Consider the following 17,506-nt stretch of genomic DNA (forward strand, 5'->3'; position numbering starts at 1 on the left):
ATTCTACAGCTTTGTTTAGCTAATGCAACAGCACCTTTTTGCAATTTGCAAACAAAAATACTTCACTGTTGTTCTGTTGCCTGGCAGTTAAAATATAACCGTAAATCGTTGTACTACTGTAAATTCACTCTTGGAACTGCTTGCAAACTATTGCGCCATTGTTAGAGATCAATCAAAATGCTCTAGAGAAAAAGAATGGCTAATATTAATATATATATATATATATATATATATATATATATACATATACATATATAAAATTTTATTTTTTTCTCGCATAGTCCTTTGCCTAGAAGTTAACATAGCACTAATGACAGATTACAACCAACTAAATAAATTATTTTGGCTATTCATGCATACATGTACCCTGTTACAGTATGGGTTAGGTGATGGGAATTATACATTACGAATACATACAATCACTACTGTATATTGTCCAGATGGCCATACAGTGTTCAAGTTCCATAGCTAACATGGAAGCATGAGATGGAGATACTGGAAGAAAGGCAGTTAATTTAAAAGTTACAAGGCCAAATAATTAGAAAAATAATAATAATAATAATAATAAACAAAATCCATGCAATGAAACATATAGTTGTGGTCAATCGTATGAAGACCAAAAAGCAGACCCAGGTTGTTAACATCTTGCATACCAATTTATGTCATTCTGGAATAGCTGTTACTGATAGCTGTAGTACTGCATTTACTTCTTGTTTTAGATATACTGAATTTAGATATAAAGCAGAACTCAAACTAAATATTTAGTTCTTTTAAAAACTGATCAGCTTTTCCTTTGTTGGAAACACCAATCTTAAGCATACAGAGTTGCACATGGAACAAAATTTTTCCTTTTTACAAGCTTATTTTTGAGTAGCAACCATTTACGTGTGGTTATGTTCGTCTGTGTGTCTGGTACAGAACTGAGGCAAGTTTCTGTCTGTGGAGTAAACCCAATGTTGCCAATATCTACCCAGAGATACACTGAGACTTTTACAAGCAGACACTTTATGTAGTTCCTTACCAGTCCAACAAGTACTGCAATGCTTGTGGGATGTATAAAATGCACAATTTCACTTAATATATGCAAGTAAATTGCAATGTTGCTAAAGCAAGCAGAGTATATTTTCGCTTGGTAAGACTGTGACTACTCTATGCACGAGGACGCAGGATAGCCCCCTCCTTCTGCAGTGTGTTGAACCGTATGTTCTTGAAGGGCCCCAAGCTCTCCAAAACACTCTCCACACCAGACACACTTGAACTGGGCTTCACGGGAGTGGACAATTCCATGTTTAGCTAAGTGTTCACGCTGTTTGAATCCCTTGTCACAGGTGGGACATTTGAAGGGTTTCTCTCCTGTATGGACTCTTCGATGTCTCTGCAACTCGGATGAGTATTTAAATCGCCTCTCGCAGTCCGCGCATTTCATCGGCTTCTCCCGAGCAGGGTCGCATCGGTGCTGCACAAAATCAGACGAGGACTGGAAGCGGCGGCCGCAGAGCGAGCACTTCAGCGGCTTTTCGGTGCAATGGGAGTTCTGGTGCCTTTGTAACGTTGACGACTTTTTGTAGCCCTTCCCACACACGTCGCACTTGTACGGCTTCTCCACAGCATTCGATCCGGAGTTCGATTCTGTACATTTGTGCCTTAGAAGTTCCCCGGATTGTCTGAAGCCCTTTTGACAAGCGGCACATTTGAACAGACTCTCGATGCCGTGGACATGCTGGTGGTACAGCAGGTGGGAAGGCTGCAGGAAACCTTTGTCACACTGATTGCACTTGAAAGGGCGATCTGCTGGGTTTTTGTGCGTACGGCGGTGGCGAACAAGTGCGTACTGCTGCTTAAAGCTCATCTGACACTCCTCACACTGGAAAGGCCGTTCTTCGGAGTGGGTGCGCTCGTGCTGCCTTAGGTCCGAGGGCCGCTTGAAGCTTTTCCCGCATGCTGTGCAGCGGAAGGGACGCTCTCCAGCTGGCTGGCACTGGTGGTGCAGCAGTTCGGACGACTCCTTGAAATGAAGCTCGCACAGGTTACACTTGAAAAGGTGCTCGCCAGAGTGAGCGTACATGTGCCGTACCAGGTGCTGCCTGTGCTTGAAGGTCTTCTCGCAAACGGCACATTTATACGGGCGATCAGCACTGTGAGTGCGCTGGTGGTGCGCCAGATGAGAAGCTTGACTAAAACTCTTCTCACAAGTGTCGCACTTGTAGGGTTTCTCACCCGTGTGCACTCTTTCATGACGTGAGAGTTCAGAAAGGTGGCGAAATGCCTTATTGCACACCGAGCACTTATATGGACGGTCAGAGTCCTGGAAAGCTGTAGTGGAAGAAGAACCCATGGCTGCCCCATCACTGGACGTCTCAGCAGTAGAGGGCTGCTGAGGGTTAGAAGAGGAGTCTGGGCGGTATGTTTTTTCACAAATAGAGCACTTCATTGGATTGTTTCCAGTGGTGTGCTCATTATGATGTTGTGCCAAAGACGTAAGAAGGGAGAATCCCATTTTGCATACACCACACACAAATGGCTTCTGCTCAACCTGGACACACTGATGCTCTAGAAGATCCGTTGCTTGGTTGAAGATCTTCATGCACTGGGTGCACTGGAAGGAACGGTCCTGATTGACCATGCACTGGTGCTCATGTGGATTGGCCAGGTGCGAAATATCATGGCCACACGCACCGCATTTGTGGCCACCTTCACCTCCCACCTGCAGCTGAGGCTGCTGAGCTGGCAACGGGTGCTGCTGTGCATGCTGGCTGAGCTGAGGCTGCTGTAAAGCAGGGTCTGTCTGTAGGACAATACCATATGCAGCACTGCCCAAAGCATTCTCTGCCCCTTGTAAAAGGGGGTGCCCAACAGGAGGAGGGGCCACTGCATGTTGCTGTTGCCATGCTTCTGTCATTCTTCCACTGTACATGTATAAATTCAGCTTTCAGGGATCAGCACTTTGGGACCTGATTGCACAAAAATGTTCCAACAAGTGATGGTCAGTTCATTGGAAAGGTAACAAATGAAACTAACAGTCTTGTAGGGAGGTTCAAGACTTTTGGGTAAACTTGCTCATGGTGTGAGTGTTAAACAAGGTGAATTTTTACATTAAATACCAATCCAAGGGGAGGTGTCTGAAATTTCCTCCAGTAAACGGCAAAGAGTAGTCTCCAAATGCATACCTGCAATAAGAAAAACAGTGGGTTATTACACAAAGCAGCTCATTTATGCAATAATTACTCAGGCCTTCCACATCCTTTGGGAGGGAAAAAATAAAAAACAAAAACCATAATAGAAGTAGTATGTAGTTCTTCAGCTCAATTTCCAAAAGTGACAAGGTCAATTCAAAATAAACTTATATATATATATATATATATATATAATGTCATTAACATCATATTTATTTTGTTTCCCTCAACAACCCTTTTTTATTTAATAGTTATTGAAACTGAAATTTCACAAAACTAAATTAATCATGCAGAAGTGAGGTTAAAAAGGTTTAGAACCACGGCATTATTTAGATCTCACTGAAAAGGCTCATTCTAGCGGATAAAATAATGAGTCAAGATCAACTAGAAGAAGAAAAAAAGCATTACTTATTATACATTTTCCATGACTTTTCACAGTCTTAATAATTTATCTGATATATTGTGGGAACCCGGAGTTCTTTCAATAATGATTTAAAAAAAAACACCCTTAATGACATAAAAACTACTAACGTTACACCAATCACACGCATTTCTCAGATATGGTCCAATTGAATCCAAATCAAAATTACCATTACAACATGCTCACACACACACTAGACAAGAAAAACTTATATTTGGTTTGAAAAACAATATTTATACAAGACAAATAATCATTCCATGCAATATACACAATAAGTTTAAATATACGAACTGTAAAGCCGACTGACTGCTAGCCTGAAAAAAAGGGAGAAATCTGGAATTTCCTTTGATGACCTTAATGCTTTGACTGGTGCAGAAAATAAGCCATGTTTCGGATATTAGAGATCCGTATGCAAAGCCATAGCGTTAGGTCTGGCTTAAAACGGTTTCCTTGCTTTTTATTCGCAGTTTGTGTGCAAGAAAACTTTAGCTAGCTTTTGACCGATGCACACTTGCAGCCAGGGCTAGCCAGCGCTGCTAATGCTCTTCAATCTGCCCGTCTTGCAATCGTTATATTTTATGTCACTCACAAATCACATATGCAATAAATGCATTATTTGCAACAATTCATAACGCGTCTGCAGAATTGCATGCAAATGATATGTAAAGCCCCATGCAAGTGTGATTACCAGTAACAGTTACGCTAAACTGTAGCTATTGTGTTCAAAGAGGCATCAGCCGCCACCTCACTGGCTATAACCTACTTTGCGTCGCGTTTTTCCTTCGATACCTTGTTTTTCCGAAGATCCACGCTTGGAATAAATATATACAGGACGTTTTAAGGCAGGGAGGGGGAAAAATCGGGCGCTTCCCTGCCAGTGGGATGCAGAAGGCCCAAATAAACGTGACGCACCGGACCTCTACGACCAGCCCCTAGAACAAGGCGGACACCCCGATGATATGGGCGGAATCAAGAAGATGGAAAATCACTGATTTATTTTCATATATAAGCGAATCGCTCAAATCGCTCGTTCTGTCTGACGATTATGTGTCATGTAAAAATATGTTTAAAAATAATCAAATAATGAAATAAGTGTGTCCTCACAATGGTTTTGCAACGTTTATATATGGAATGGCTTTAGAGTAGTATGTGCAATTTAGATATTCTGTATAATGAAAAATATATATATTTTTGTCTACAGTTTTGTTCAGCCCCAGTTATACTTGCACATATAGGCTACTCTGTAAACAAATCCTAAAGGAATTAGTGGATTCTTATATAAGGAGTTATTGCAAATTATATTAGAAAAACCATCAACACTCTTTCTGGGATTATGCATGTGTAGGCTAAATGTTAAAATGTTATTTATTAATGTTAAACCTGATGTTTTATTCTGGGTATATTAGGATGTTGATCAGTGAATCCCATAGCCTACACTTTGTGGTGGTGGGTGAAATCAGTCCATATTTACAGAAAGACAAAACACAGTAGTCTAATATAATCAAAGATCTAACCAAATATTCAAGATGTAAGGTTATATATTATAAACACTTTAATATTCAAAAGCACTCAAGGTGGTTACAGCCCTGATGAGTCCTTTCAAATACATATTTCCAAGGCAACACTAATTTTATTTACTGTATAGAGCACAAGTTTAACACAACCATATATTGATCCAAAGTGCTTTGCAAAAAAAAAAAGAAAAAAGAGAAAAAGAAGGGAGAAAAAACAAGTATCAAAATCAATCAAACAACATAGAAAACCAACTAATCAGAGTATCTGCACAGCATCACTCGAATGCTACAGAGTAAAAATAAGTATTTAAGCTATTGAAAGCATCCAGTGAGAGGCCCTGATGTTCAAAGGTAGACTGTTCCAGAGCTTTGGGGTAATTACATAGAATGCTTGATCAACTTTTGATTTACAAATTAAAATTACAAAATCTTATTACAGCCTAATGAGAAATGTATTCCAGGGCTGAATTATGCATTTCCTTGTATATAAAAAGAAGGACCCTAAAGTCGACTCTAAATTTTATAGGGAGCCAATGCAATGAGGCAAGGACAGGGGAGATATGATCCCTTTTCTTTGTTCCTGTCAAGCATACTACAGTGCATACTCGGACAAAGAGAGTTTGAAACTTCTACAAGTTTTGGTCAGAAATAAAATCTGTCAATAGTGAATTCATAAACACCATAAAGGGTGTGTCTTAAATCAAACAAAATGTTACATTTATCTTTAGGCTAGTTTAGCTAATGTACGCTAGAATAAACAAACATAAGACTGGCTCTTTTAACTGTAAGGTGGGACTTTCAGTCCTACAGCCACCATGCTGGGCGTTGTGATGCTGCTTTCAACAATAGTTTTGCACTGTTATAATGTAGGACTACAAACTCCATATTTAGCATTTCAATTTCTTCTGTTCATGCATGTATGAGTGGCTCATCTCCTCGTAATGTATTTTTTGATTGCCAAATCAACATCTGATTTAAAAATTGAAGATAGTGTTTTTTGTGTGAATGTTTTCTTTGACAAAAAATAAGACAACATAACCTCAAACATTTTATTAATTTTCCACATAACTTGGAAACAATCTCATAAATCATTGCGTAAGAAAGGGCATGCTTAGACATGCGATGATCTCACAACATGATATCACTGGATGAGTAGTATAAAATGTACAATAGCAGTTTATCATTCATTAATTTAGATAATGTCAGTCAGGTCCCACTGAGAAACATAAGCTGGTATTTTTACACTGCTTTCAGTCCCAGTTTGTTATCCAAGTTGCTGGACAGAGTGACAGGCAGAAAATCACACAGAGTAACAGCAGAAGAGAACAGGCTTACAAACATGCTGTAAAAATCTCCACAGTCTTAGGCTCAGTTCTTAAGCCAACTTGATTTGTTCAAAGGTAGGGTGGGAGAGAGACCATTTCATGTGACCACTGTCATCAGTACATAACCTGCTCACTGGGATGGTTTCTCAATTAAAAAAGGCACTCAGCATATCAATGATATCTTGCGAACCTGTTAAAATATGTTAACTGTTCAGTAATATAGAATAATATATATTGAAAGTAGTGGTCATAAGGTAACAGTCTCAGACTTTATCGAGTATGAGCCGGAATACTCAGCCACTGCTGCACCTCTCTTGTACTTTTATGTCCTATAAGCAGATGTGACATCATGTAGTGTACAAGAAAACACAGAATGTTCTTTAGAAGTGAGTTTGGCATAGCAGTGTTTCAATGAAGAATGTGTTATTGGTGAGTCAAAACATACTACACGACTGGATTGTGCTGAAATTCAGTGAGGCGGGATTCATAAGTGTGGAAAGAATTCTGCAGGCTTATCTGATTCAAACTGTTTGAGTTTAATGGGAATGCACTATGATGAAGCCCTTTAAGATAGCTGTTACCACAGACTTACAGGTGCGTCAAATCTGGGTAGATGAGAGTGTTGATTTCTATGGATGACATAATGAGCGTCTGCAGCGATCATACAGGGCTGTACCCTGGAATACAGTTAGGGCAGGAAGGGCATGTAGTCTTGATTATAAGTGTGAATCGCATCTTACATCAACTATATCATAGTACATAAAACCACATGACTATCTTTGCACATTAATCTTCAGAGTCCCGTTACTCAGTAATGTCTCTGGCCTTAAAAAAAGTGTGAAATAATCTTTTGTAACTGTTACATATGTAGTAAAACATTTCAGACGAGCTGTATATTAAAAAAAAACTAAATGTGTGTAATACTTCAGTTCTACAGAATACTGTAAATAGACCTTTATTATGAATGGAGGAAAAAGTAAGCAAAGTTAACTAATGGATTATAATGGAGTTATACAATAAATTGAACCATAAAGAAGTTTACAATTTACATGGACTTGCCCAGCTTACACAAACATTTACTATTGTGATTTGTGGGTTCCTTACTGTATTAAGAAGTGGTGCTAAGTGTGCATTGTGTGCATATCTTACTCTTGATGATGATCAATGCTGTTATTGACATTCTATAGGCCATATGATTAAATAAAGAAATGAATAAACAAAATGGCTACACCAATGTTGAGTAATATTACCATGACCACCAGGAGAGAGCTGGAGCCCTGTAGAAAGATTAAAGTTATGTTATTAAAAACACTGTTGCACATTAAAAAGTATTGCAAATTTAAACGTATACTAGGCTCAAACCATTAAAAAGTATTATATTATTATATGTCTTTCTTTGTGCTGCTAAATGTAACACATTAAGAAAGATCAGTTTGCAGATCCTTATTAGACACTCTTTTTGCATTTTCCTAATGTTACCAAATTTTACACATCAAACAGAGCCCACAGTGACCCTAAGAGTGCCCACTTTTTCAGTGGCCTGGATTCCAGTATTTTTCCTATTCATTTTCTCCATAGGGATTAAAAAAATCTTCAATACAGCAGTCTAAACTGTGAATGAGTCTTTAATTATTTCAATACAAAATACACATTCCACGAAGCCCTGCTATTATTATTAAAAATTTAATTAGTAGCTTCCTAGTCAGACTGATTATCTTTTGCAATGCTTTATGGGAATGAGTGGTCACTTCTAAGCTTATCTGGAGTGACTATGTTTCCATTGTAACTGTAAATTATCTGATTGGTGGATCTCTTTTTACTACTACGTAGTTTAGCTACTATATAAAACACAATTTTAATCACATTCCCTTGCGGCTTATAAGCATATCCCATCACTTAAAGGGATAGTTCACTCAAAAATGAAAATTACCCCATGATTTACTCACCCTCACACCATCCTAGGTGTATATGACATTCTTCTTTCAGACAAATACAGTCAGAGTTATATTAAATAATGTCCAGGCTAATCCATGCTTTATAATGGGAGTGGATGGTAGCAAGTCCAAAAAATTGCACCCATCCATTATAAAAGAAGTCCTCACAGCTCCAGGGGGTTAATAAAAACTGTCATACGTGCGTTCACGAGAGAGTGGCATCTAGCAGATGAATTAGGACGTAGGCTTAGCGTAAACTCTGGTGAGAATATGCTAGTTTCCCAAGAAACAAGTTTTGTTTACAGCAAAGGAAAACTAGTGTCCACTTGGTTTATATCGAAATCCTCAGATATTTTTCTGTACAAATCCTTATTTTTTACTTCTAATTCATGATCAGTGGTTTGTTTTGCTCTCTGCTCTCTACTCAGTGATTCCATGTTTGTAATTTCTGCGATCGTCACTGCTTTTGCCTAAAGGGGCGGACGAACTAGACTTTGAATGTGCAATATTTTTTTCGGACGCCGCTGTGAATATGGGCAGGAGCAGGATATAATATCAGGTACCAAGGTTTTCCTTCAGTTATCACAACATGGATTCCGATGTGCTTGTGCTGTGTCTTTTGCAACGGTGTCAAAAGCGTCTTATTATATTGTACTCTCTCTTTTGCGACAGTGTCAAAAGCGTCTTATTATATTGCACTCTCTCTTTTGCGACAGTGTCAAAAGTGTCTTATTATATTGTACTCTCTCTTTTGCGACAGTGTCAAAAGCGTCTTATATTGTACTCTCTCTTTTGCGACAGTGTCAAAAGCGTCTTATTATATTGTACTCTCTCTCTCTCTCTCTCTATAATATATATATATATATATATATATATATATATATATATATATATATATATATATATATATATATATATATATATATATATATATATACACACACTCAAGAAAAAAATAAATAAAATGTGTCCGCATTCAAATGTACCATCTGTTCCTGTTTCCACTGACACCACGAACCATGCAGCTTCTTTTTTTATTAGATTTTATAATATTTAAAAGATGTATTATATAAAATAGGATGCTGCGTAAAGGCTTAAATTAGCGCCATTTTTGAATTTCTGTACAGATAGGTCATGCAGTTACGTATTGATCCTCTACTGGTAACACGTCTTCACATGATGCGTGAATTCACAGGTTCACCAAACTTGAACTTTGGAGTGCAGCGGAATGCAAAATATTTTGCACGGGCTTGCATTTCCAGTCTGACACATTCGCATGTGTATGAATGGAAGTCAATGGAATGAAAAGTGCAGTATGACCGCCCCTTAAGTCCTGCGTTATCCGTTGAACCCCAGTCTCTCGTGAAACAACAGTTAGCAGAAGCTAGAGATTAAGATTTATAAAGTTGTAAATATGGATATATTTCTTACACAATCAAAATGGATATTTTTCTTACACAAATGCATCGCTTTGCTTCAGAAGGCCTTTATTCACTTCCCCAGAGCCACGTGGACTCCTTTTATAATGGATGGGTGAAATTTTCTGGACTTTTTAAATTTACTCAATAGAACTCAGATTGTATTTGTCTGAAAGAAAAATGTCATATACACCTAAGATGGCTTGAGAGTGAGTAAATCATGGGGTAATTTTAATTTTTCCGTGAACTATACCTTTAAACACATCAGAGGTAGGTTTGTCTCGAAAAGGTTTAAACTTTGTCTTTAGAAATCAGTTTTTCTATGTGGAATGTGATTTTACTACCAGAACCAAAATGTTGTGTTTCACTAAATGATAGCATAAGGCATAGAAAACACTGTCACCTTTCATTCCTAAAGGCCATCATGCTGTTTACTTACTGAGTTTGTCTCTATCAGGTTCAGATGCTCTCCTTCTTGTTCCAGTGGTTCTGGAGAAGACATTAAAGGGGGTGAAAGAGTAATGTCCCTGTTCAAAGGCCATTCCTCCACGTCAACCCCAACATTCAAGTTGTCGAGCATCTGCACAGAGTCCATGGACCCCTCCCTGGCTGAAAGACCCCATTCTTTGCCTTCATGGTTTCGCTGACGTAGTCTCTGCAAATTGTACCCTTGGAGACCCGAGCATTTCATGCCAGAGCCAAAGTTCTGATGGGAGTCTAGGGGTTGGAACCTCATTTCAACCCGATAATCATTTCCCCCTTCTTTCTCCTGCAGATGTGAATGGGAAGAGATCCACTGGGAATTGTTTTCAACAGTCCATTCCAGAGTGGAATTGTTGGCTCCACGGTCTGACAGCTGGTATGCATTCAAGCTAGACTCACCAATCGTATGATTGGTAAAAGACTTTCTTGACTTGTGATTGGAGTAGACATGCTCTTGGGGGTTATAATAGTAAGAAACATGTGGTTTTTCATGTGCAGAAATAAACTCCTTTGGTTTGTGATTGATGGAAGCATGCTCATTAGTCTTGTGATTGGATAAATTATGACCTGCTGACTTGTGATTGGAATATATGTGCACCTGTGGTTTGAACTTGGAAGAGTCGCAATCAACAGATTTGTGATTGGATGGTTTATGCTCCCGGTCTCGTTCCCTGGAAACTGTATGTTCCCTGGATTTTTGATTTAAGGAAACATGCTTCCGGGGCTTTTGATCGGAGGAAATTTGATCCCACACCTTCTCGGGGGCCATATGCTCGATAGGCTTGTGATTAGAGGAGCCGTTCTCCCATGGGTGATGAGTTGAGGAATTCTCATGTCCATTAACGTGACCGATCTCCTCTTCCAGCAGGGATGGAGTTGTGGAGCGACTGCTTTCCCCTTTGCTTCCTCTTCTGTGAGGATACATCTCAGCAGTCCAACTGTTGGCCCCACCTCTCATGGTGTCCATGCCTCTACCTTCAACTAGAACTTGAATCTCTGCCCCTCCTTGTTCATCCACAGCACTCTGCCTCATGAAACAAGCATTCCTAGTGCGATGAGTAGGTGGGCTGCAGGGGTGTGAGGAGGGGCTGCTCAAAACTGGGCTCAGGTCAGGTGTTTGGGCTGGGGGTGTTGTGTCTGGTGTGCAGAGTTCAAGGCTGTCTGTGCCAGTCGAGACCACCTCTAGGTCTTTTTCTTTCCTGTCTTGATGCTTTGGTCTCTGGCACTCCATTCCTAGTTAACAGATATATAAAGACATGGTCACATTAAGTGATTAATTATAAAATCATAATCACGAAAGATGGAATTTGAATTGACCACTGCTGATGTTAATTAAATAGAATAAATTTTGTAAAAAACAGTTACATTCTTCTATGCATTACAGACACCATATAGTGCTTGATGATTCTGGGGCAGTATGTTACTTAATATCTTTCAAATTGGATTGATAGTTTTTTTTTTATTTTATTAAGTATTTTTATTTTTCACTGACCATTCCCATAGAGATGGAAAGAGGGGGAAAGTTCTTTGGCTATAGCCCTGGCCAGGCGACACTCCTCCAGGGCTCTCTGTGCGACTCCATCTGCAGCTTCTGCCTTTCCTCTAGCATGGCTCATTCTGAAGAAAGTAAGTAAGTTTGGTTCAGTGGCAAGAAAGAGTTTTGTTCAGTGGTAAAAAAGTTGGGCTCTTGTTTGATACTGATCATCCTTTCCTTCAATTTTTACCCATAAGTAAGCTGGTTTTGGGTTTTATTCAGTTGTGTCTTGCTCAAATGGTCATCTCTCTAATTTCTGGATCATCCCTAATTGTGATTGTGCTCTTAAGTGAGATCTCTGTTATGACTTACCTGGACAATGCAATCTCAGCCTTCTGCTTTGCTATGTCTGCAGCTTTCTCAGCAACTTCCACAGCACGATCCACCTTTTCACGGATTTTGCTGGTACGGAGTGGTATTAGGTTTTTCCGCTTTCCACTCACCAGAATATTCTGCTTGTATTTTCCCTCCTCCTTGGTTCCATCTGGAAAGGTGGTGCAGCCATAGCCATGTCGCTTGTTTCCAAACCACTCACCTTCAAAGTGAAGTCCATCTGAACGATGACTTACGCCCCACCCTGATCGCATGTCATTCCTCCATTCGCCAGCATATGTTTCGGTTACAGTGGCATCCACACTGCCCCCTGCCTCCATTTCACCTAAGCTGACATTGGAGTTGATGTCTGAGGCAGCTGAGCTGACTGTGCTCATACCTGCCTCGCTGCAGAATGAACTCTGCTTGCTTAACTGGCTGGCCAGAGAGCTCTTGGACTCAGACCTCCGCAACTTTAAACCACTCAGTATGGACTGTCGGAAGCGGCCTTTCCTCTTCCTGTGTCTGTCTGCTTCACTCTGAGCACAAAGTACAAAGCCACTACGCCCCACTGGGCTGCCAGATACCCCACTGACACCAGAGCCATCTTCTGGAGTGGGGGCCCCTTCGCTGTGATCGGATCGTAGGGAGTTTATGGAGGTGCACATAGGGGAGAAGATGATGGCTGCCATGCCATAAGGCACACTCTGTCGCACTCCATAGCCATGACGCATACCACTCAACCACTGGCCCTGATAAGTGCCTGCAAGGGGAACAGAGATAGAGCAAAATTCATGTCATTATTCACATCACTTGTACAATGGGTGCTAAAGGCCCTCTTGATTTAATTTAATTCCAAAACACTAAATGACAACAAATAAACCCCACTACACTTCCTAAACACCTATCTGCACCACAAAATCTTCCTGATTCATGATGTCACTGTGTGCAATGACAAAATGCTCATTTGAGTTCATCTAGCAATTTGAGGTGATATTTAAATGTTGCAAGTTTTTGTAGCCTATAAACAACATGTCAATGTATCTATAGTTTCTTCAATAACCATTGAATAACTGCTACTGTAAAAAGGCCCACCATGGTTAAAAGGGCCACAACCACAAATGGAATGGATGTGCACAATGAAGATTCATTTGTGTCAGTATTTTTTCTTGTAGCTCAAAGGTATACAGTACACTAAACATTTACCAAAATCAGAAAAGAAAAATAACAAGAATATTATTAAACGTACAGAAGTTCTAAGCGGCCATGCTTTATAATTTTTTTCCTTTTTGTTTTCTTGTTATAACGACTTAATTTTCTCGTTATTTCGACATATCGAAAGTCGTTTTCTCGTTATAACGACTTAATTTTCTTGCTCGTTCTCAGTGCGCACGCTCTTTTTTTTTTTTTTTTTTTTTTTTACTTACGAGGAGTGTCCGTGGGTGTCTGATTTGTTCTGGAGGCTGGTCGCTTCTTTCCATCCGCAGAGTCCATTTGAAAACACTATTGCCGCTGCTTACTATAATGGCTGGCGTGCCGTACGGTTGTAAGCCCAAGTAGACGAGACGTCACATTTTGTGAATTTTCGCGCCAATTTGGGCCCGACTCCTCCACACACAATTGAGCCTACAGGCTGATAGAGGCAACCATGGTGGACAGTCAAGGTGTCATTCTTTTTTTTACATCATGGTTGGCTCATACATGTACAAGTGAAAACTCTATCTTAAAGATTTTTTTTAAGTAAAAACCTCCACATAGCTCCTTTAATCGGTTATACATAATATGATTTTCAAAAATAATTTGGAACGTTCAAGATAAGGTGACATCATGTTTTCGAACAAATGTGAAGATGTATGTTGTTACAGTGACGGTTGGAAATGCTCCGTAGCGATAGTAACTGTCCAGGGTGCTGAAATGTTTTGACATGCGTTATCTCGCTAATGTTGGGTGGTTCGGTAAAATATTACAGTGCTGTTAACGAGCGAAAGGTAAAGGACAGAATACATATCCAGCGCATTCATCTTTGGATTTAAATATAACCCGGTCTAAAAACGGGGAAGTCTGTCGTGTGATGCTAACATGAACGTTTATTTATTTTTCCAAAATAATACGCTCGAATGTATAAGGGCACGATGCATGACCAAATCACAGTGACAGTGTTTTCCGCATTAATCTCAGTGGAACGTCAGGAAGCGGATTACACAAGAATGTGAAACAGCCAACCAGCGAGCACAGCGAAGAGTCTCTAGTGACCCATGACCCGCTGTCGGTCGGTTTCCATGGTGATTTACTGTACAGAGGCGTCTGTGCTTCAGATGCGCCTGGTAAATTAGTTCATATGAAGTCAACAAACTCCCTATTTATTGAACTAAAGGACCTAAAGTTTAAAGAATTAGTAGAACTAAAAACATTACAAATTATGTACAAAGCAAATAATCATCAATTGCCAGAAAGTATCCAAGGGTTGTTAACAGAAAGAGAATGTCAAGATTACTTAAGGGGAACTTGTATGTTTAAAAAGAACCAAGTGAGGACCAATGCAAAATACAACTGTATTTCAGTTAAAGGTGTAATTTTATGGAACAGCTGTCAAGATGAACAAAAAATATGTGGGACACTTAGCAAGTTAAAGAAGCTATTTAAGAATAATACACTGAAACTATATGAAACCATTTAAAGAATGATAAATGAAAGCTGCTTTTTGTTGTATTTTGGATTGTGGAACTGTATTGCTTGGCAAAAATAATGTTATTGTAGTAGTTTATTGTAGTAGTTATTGTAGTTATACTAGTTTGTCAACAGTACATTGATAAGACAACAGTTTTTTTTTGTTTATTTATTAAAAGATTAGATCTTTTAAAAAGGGTAGGCATTATAAGCAAGAGCTTCAGCCTACACCTGTTCAGACGGATGTAAATATGTTGTTGTACATTAGCTCAGTTGTGTTGAACCTAAGTTGTCTGTCTGAAATAAACTAAACTAAACTAAACTAAAAGTTGTATCCTTTAAAGCACGTTATTGAGCATGTTTTAATAATTTTACTACTAATTACATTTTTCTGTAAATCTAAAATTTGTTTCAGAACTTAGAATGCCACTGAAGTACAGCAGTCTCACTATTAGTCTACAGTATTATATAGTGGAAGTAGAGCTTTGTTTAAAAATAAATAAATAAATAAAAACCATTCTTAATTCCATTTTCTATGTATGCTATTTAATAGACTAATTCTGAGCTGTTGTTGTCTCCAATGACTATGCAATTGCTGTTTCTTGTCAACTTACAGATTAAATAATATGTGAGTTGCTCATGTTACTTGTAAAGATCAGTGGTATTCCACTGCTTTTGCTTCAAGCATCTGTCTAATTTAACAAGCTTTCACCAAATCACACATGAATGAGTGCCAAAATACCGTAGTCTTGATTGGAGCAACAGAACACCTTTCAAAAGATATGGGAAGCATTTTAAAAGCAGATAGTCTTATTAATTCAATATGGTTAGTTAGTGATTTAGCATTGGTTCTTTCCTGCTGTCCATGACCTTATCAGAACTCTACAGCAACAGCAAATACTGTTAGAATCTTACCTCCATCCGAATAGGTCTCTGAGCCATATCCATCCTGTAAGCCGTTGCTCCAGGTGCCTTCATAACGGGAACCGCTGCTAGTGCTTTCCAACTTCCCATACCTGCCTTTGAACCCTTGTGTCCATTCCCCCTTGTACTCCCACCTCCCTTTGCTCTCCACGCCAATGCCATGCCTCTTGCCCTGTGCCCAAGTTCCTTTGTAACTGTTGCCACTGGGCCAAGTGTAAACTCCAAGAACTTCGAATCCATGGCTCCATGCCCCCGCATACTCCCCCTGGCCCTGAGGCCCTGTGCAGACCCCTCTGCCATGCGCCTTGCCTTGTTCCCACCCTCCAAAGTACGACCCCCCATCATCAAAGTCAAACCTGCCTCCAGTGGACATGCATGAAACAGGTTTTGGCAAATATTCAGAACGTCAAGTGGAAAAATTACAAATGGCGAGCAAAAAAGGAAGACTGTGATAAACTAGACAAGAAGTTTTACAGCAGTACTCCCCCCGTCCTTCAAGTAGATTTTGAAGGCATAGAATAAAAACAGTGATTGTAAGTTCAGATGATTTAAAGGGGTGAAGAAGAATCTACCAGGCTACTGTCCTGGTGTTACAGCTCCTGCCTGTTTGTGCATGGCCTTTGGTAATGGATGTCTTTATTGTGCATGCTACTTCCAACGGGCATGCAGATGGTGAGCTTCTCCCTTCCTCTCTGCACAGTCCCAACAGGCTGAGACACACAGCCGCGTCCCGCGTTCCCTGTGTGGAGATCAGCAGGCAAACAAGGCCTAGTTTTTTTCCACAGCCAAAGAGATCCACACAGCAGCAGCATTGATACACTCAATCAGAATATACACGGCCCCCAAACATACCGCGCCGACTCACAAAAATGCAGAAATACAGGAGGGCATCCATAGCCTCAAAGCAAGGATGATGTTAAATCCTCCCTCTAGATCATATTTTCCAAATAAAATGACAGTATTTCCTTGCTTATGTGTTAATTGAGATCAATCTGGCAGAGCATTTTTCCTAACGCTGCTCCCACTCTCTCTTTTCCCTTCTGCGCTCCTGCTGTGGTGTATAGGTGAAGCTTCTTTCCTGGAAGACTGGTTAAAAGCATCAAAAATCGTTTTAGTCCTGCTCTTTGGTCCTCTCCTCCTTCATGTTTACGTGCATATTTAAAGGTGGGGATCCATGATGGTCTGAAGCCATATGATGCTGAGTGTCTCTAGAATCATTACAGGACTGTTCCACCCCAACCCATTCCCCTCCCCCACTCATGCTCTCCTTGTTGTTCTTAAAGGGATAGAGGCTAAGAAAGTAATATGCATACAATGGCTTCTCTAATTATCAATTTCTCTTATGATATCCTCTAATTATATCTGCATAATTGCATAATGCTATTTGTTTTTGGGGGGCTTCAATAAATATTACATTAGAAATGCAAGTAAATTATAGAATCTTATGGCAGTTAAAATTTAATAACCAGTGAAATGCATAAATATCCTTTGTAACATGCTCAAAAAATAAATAAAAACAACAACAACAACAATTAAAAGTATTCTTGCATCAGTTTTTAAATGTATGCTCATGGGAACAAATGTTGAAAGGCCCTCCCTCTTTAAAAGTTATGCAATATGCCTAAACAACACTAAAATTCAGATAATAAGCTAAGATCAATAATCATTAAACAGCTTTTAAAATGCCATTGTGGGTCCTGCCAGAATGCTGTTCTCCACTGGTAATGTATGAGAAGATGAGAAGCACTGTTTGCATGAGAAAAAAAAAATCTGATTATTTGACAAATCGTGCTTTCAATCA

At 39.4% G+C, this 17,506-nt stretch overlaps 2 protein-coding genes across 3 annotated transcripts; both read right to left on the reverse strand.

Annotated features, from left to right (window-relative positions):
• Positions 1-748: 748 nt before the first annotated feature.
• Positions 749-4,536, reverse strand: LOC132109893 (zinc finger protein 319-like). Of its 2 annotated transcripts, none has more exons than XM_059516346.1 (3): positions 4,384-4,536; positions 3,093-3,167; positions 749-2,951 (listed from the first exon to the last, which is right to left on the reverse strand). In XM_059516346.1, the coding sequence occupies exon 3, from the start codon at positions 2,912-2,914 to the stop codon at positions 1,145-1,147; it is 1,770 nt and encodes a 589-aa protein (XP_059372329.1). In that variant the 5' UTR covers positions 2,915-2,951; positions 3,093-3,167; positions 4,384-4,536; the 3' UTR covers positions 749-1,144. The 2 variants fall into 2 exon arrangements, with proteins under 2 accessions (XP_059372329.1, XP_059372321.1); XM_059516338.1 differs by having other exon boundaries at positions 4,358-4,535.
• A 1,607-nt stretch (positions 4,537-6,143) lies between these two features.
• Positions 6,144-16,945, reverse strand: LOC132109905 (junctophilin-3-like). The gene is made up of 5 exons (XM_059516358.1): positions 15,697-16,945; positions 12,115-12,877; positions 11,761-11,885; positions 10,225-11,501; positions 6,144-7,710 (listed from the first exon to the last, which is right to left on the reverse strand). The coding sequence occupies exons 1-5, from the start codon at positions 16,076-16,078 to the stop codon at positions 7,630-7,632; spliced, it is 2,628 nt and encodes an 875-aa protein (XP_059372341.1). The 5' UTR covers positions 16,079-16,945; the 3' UTR covers positions 6,144-7,629.
• Positions 16,946-17,506: the final 561 nt, after the last annotated feature.

The sequence above is a fragment of the Carassius carassius genome, chromosome 2 (assembly GCF_963082965.1).
Source record: "Carassius carassius chromosome 2, fCarCar2.1, whole genome shotgun sequence".
NCBI lineage: Eukaryota > Metazoa > Chordata > Actinopteri > Cypriniformes > Cyprinidae > Carassius > Carassius carassius.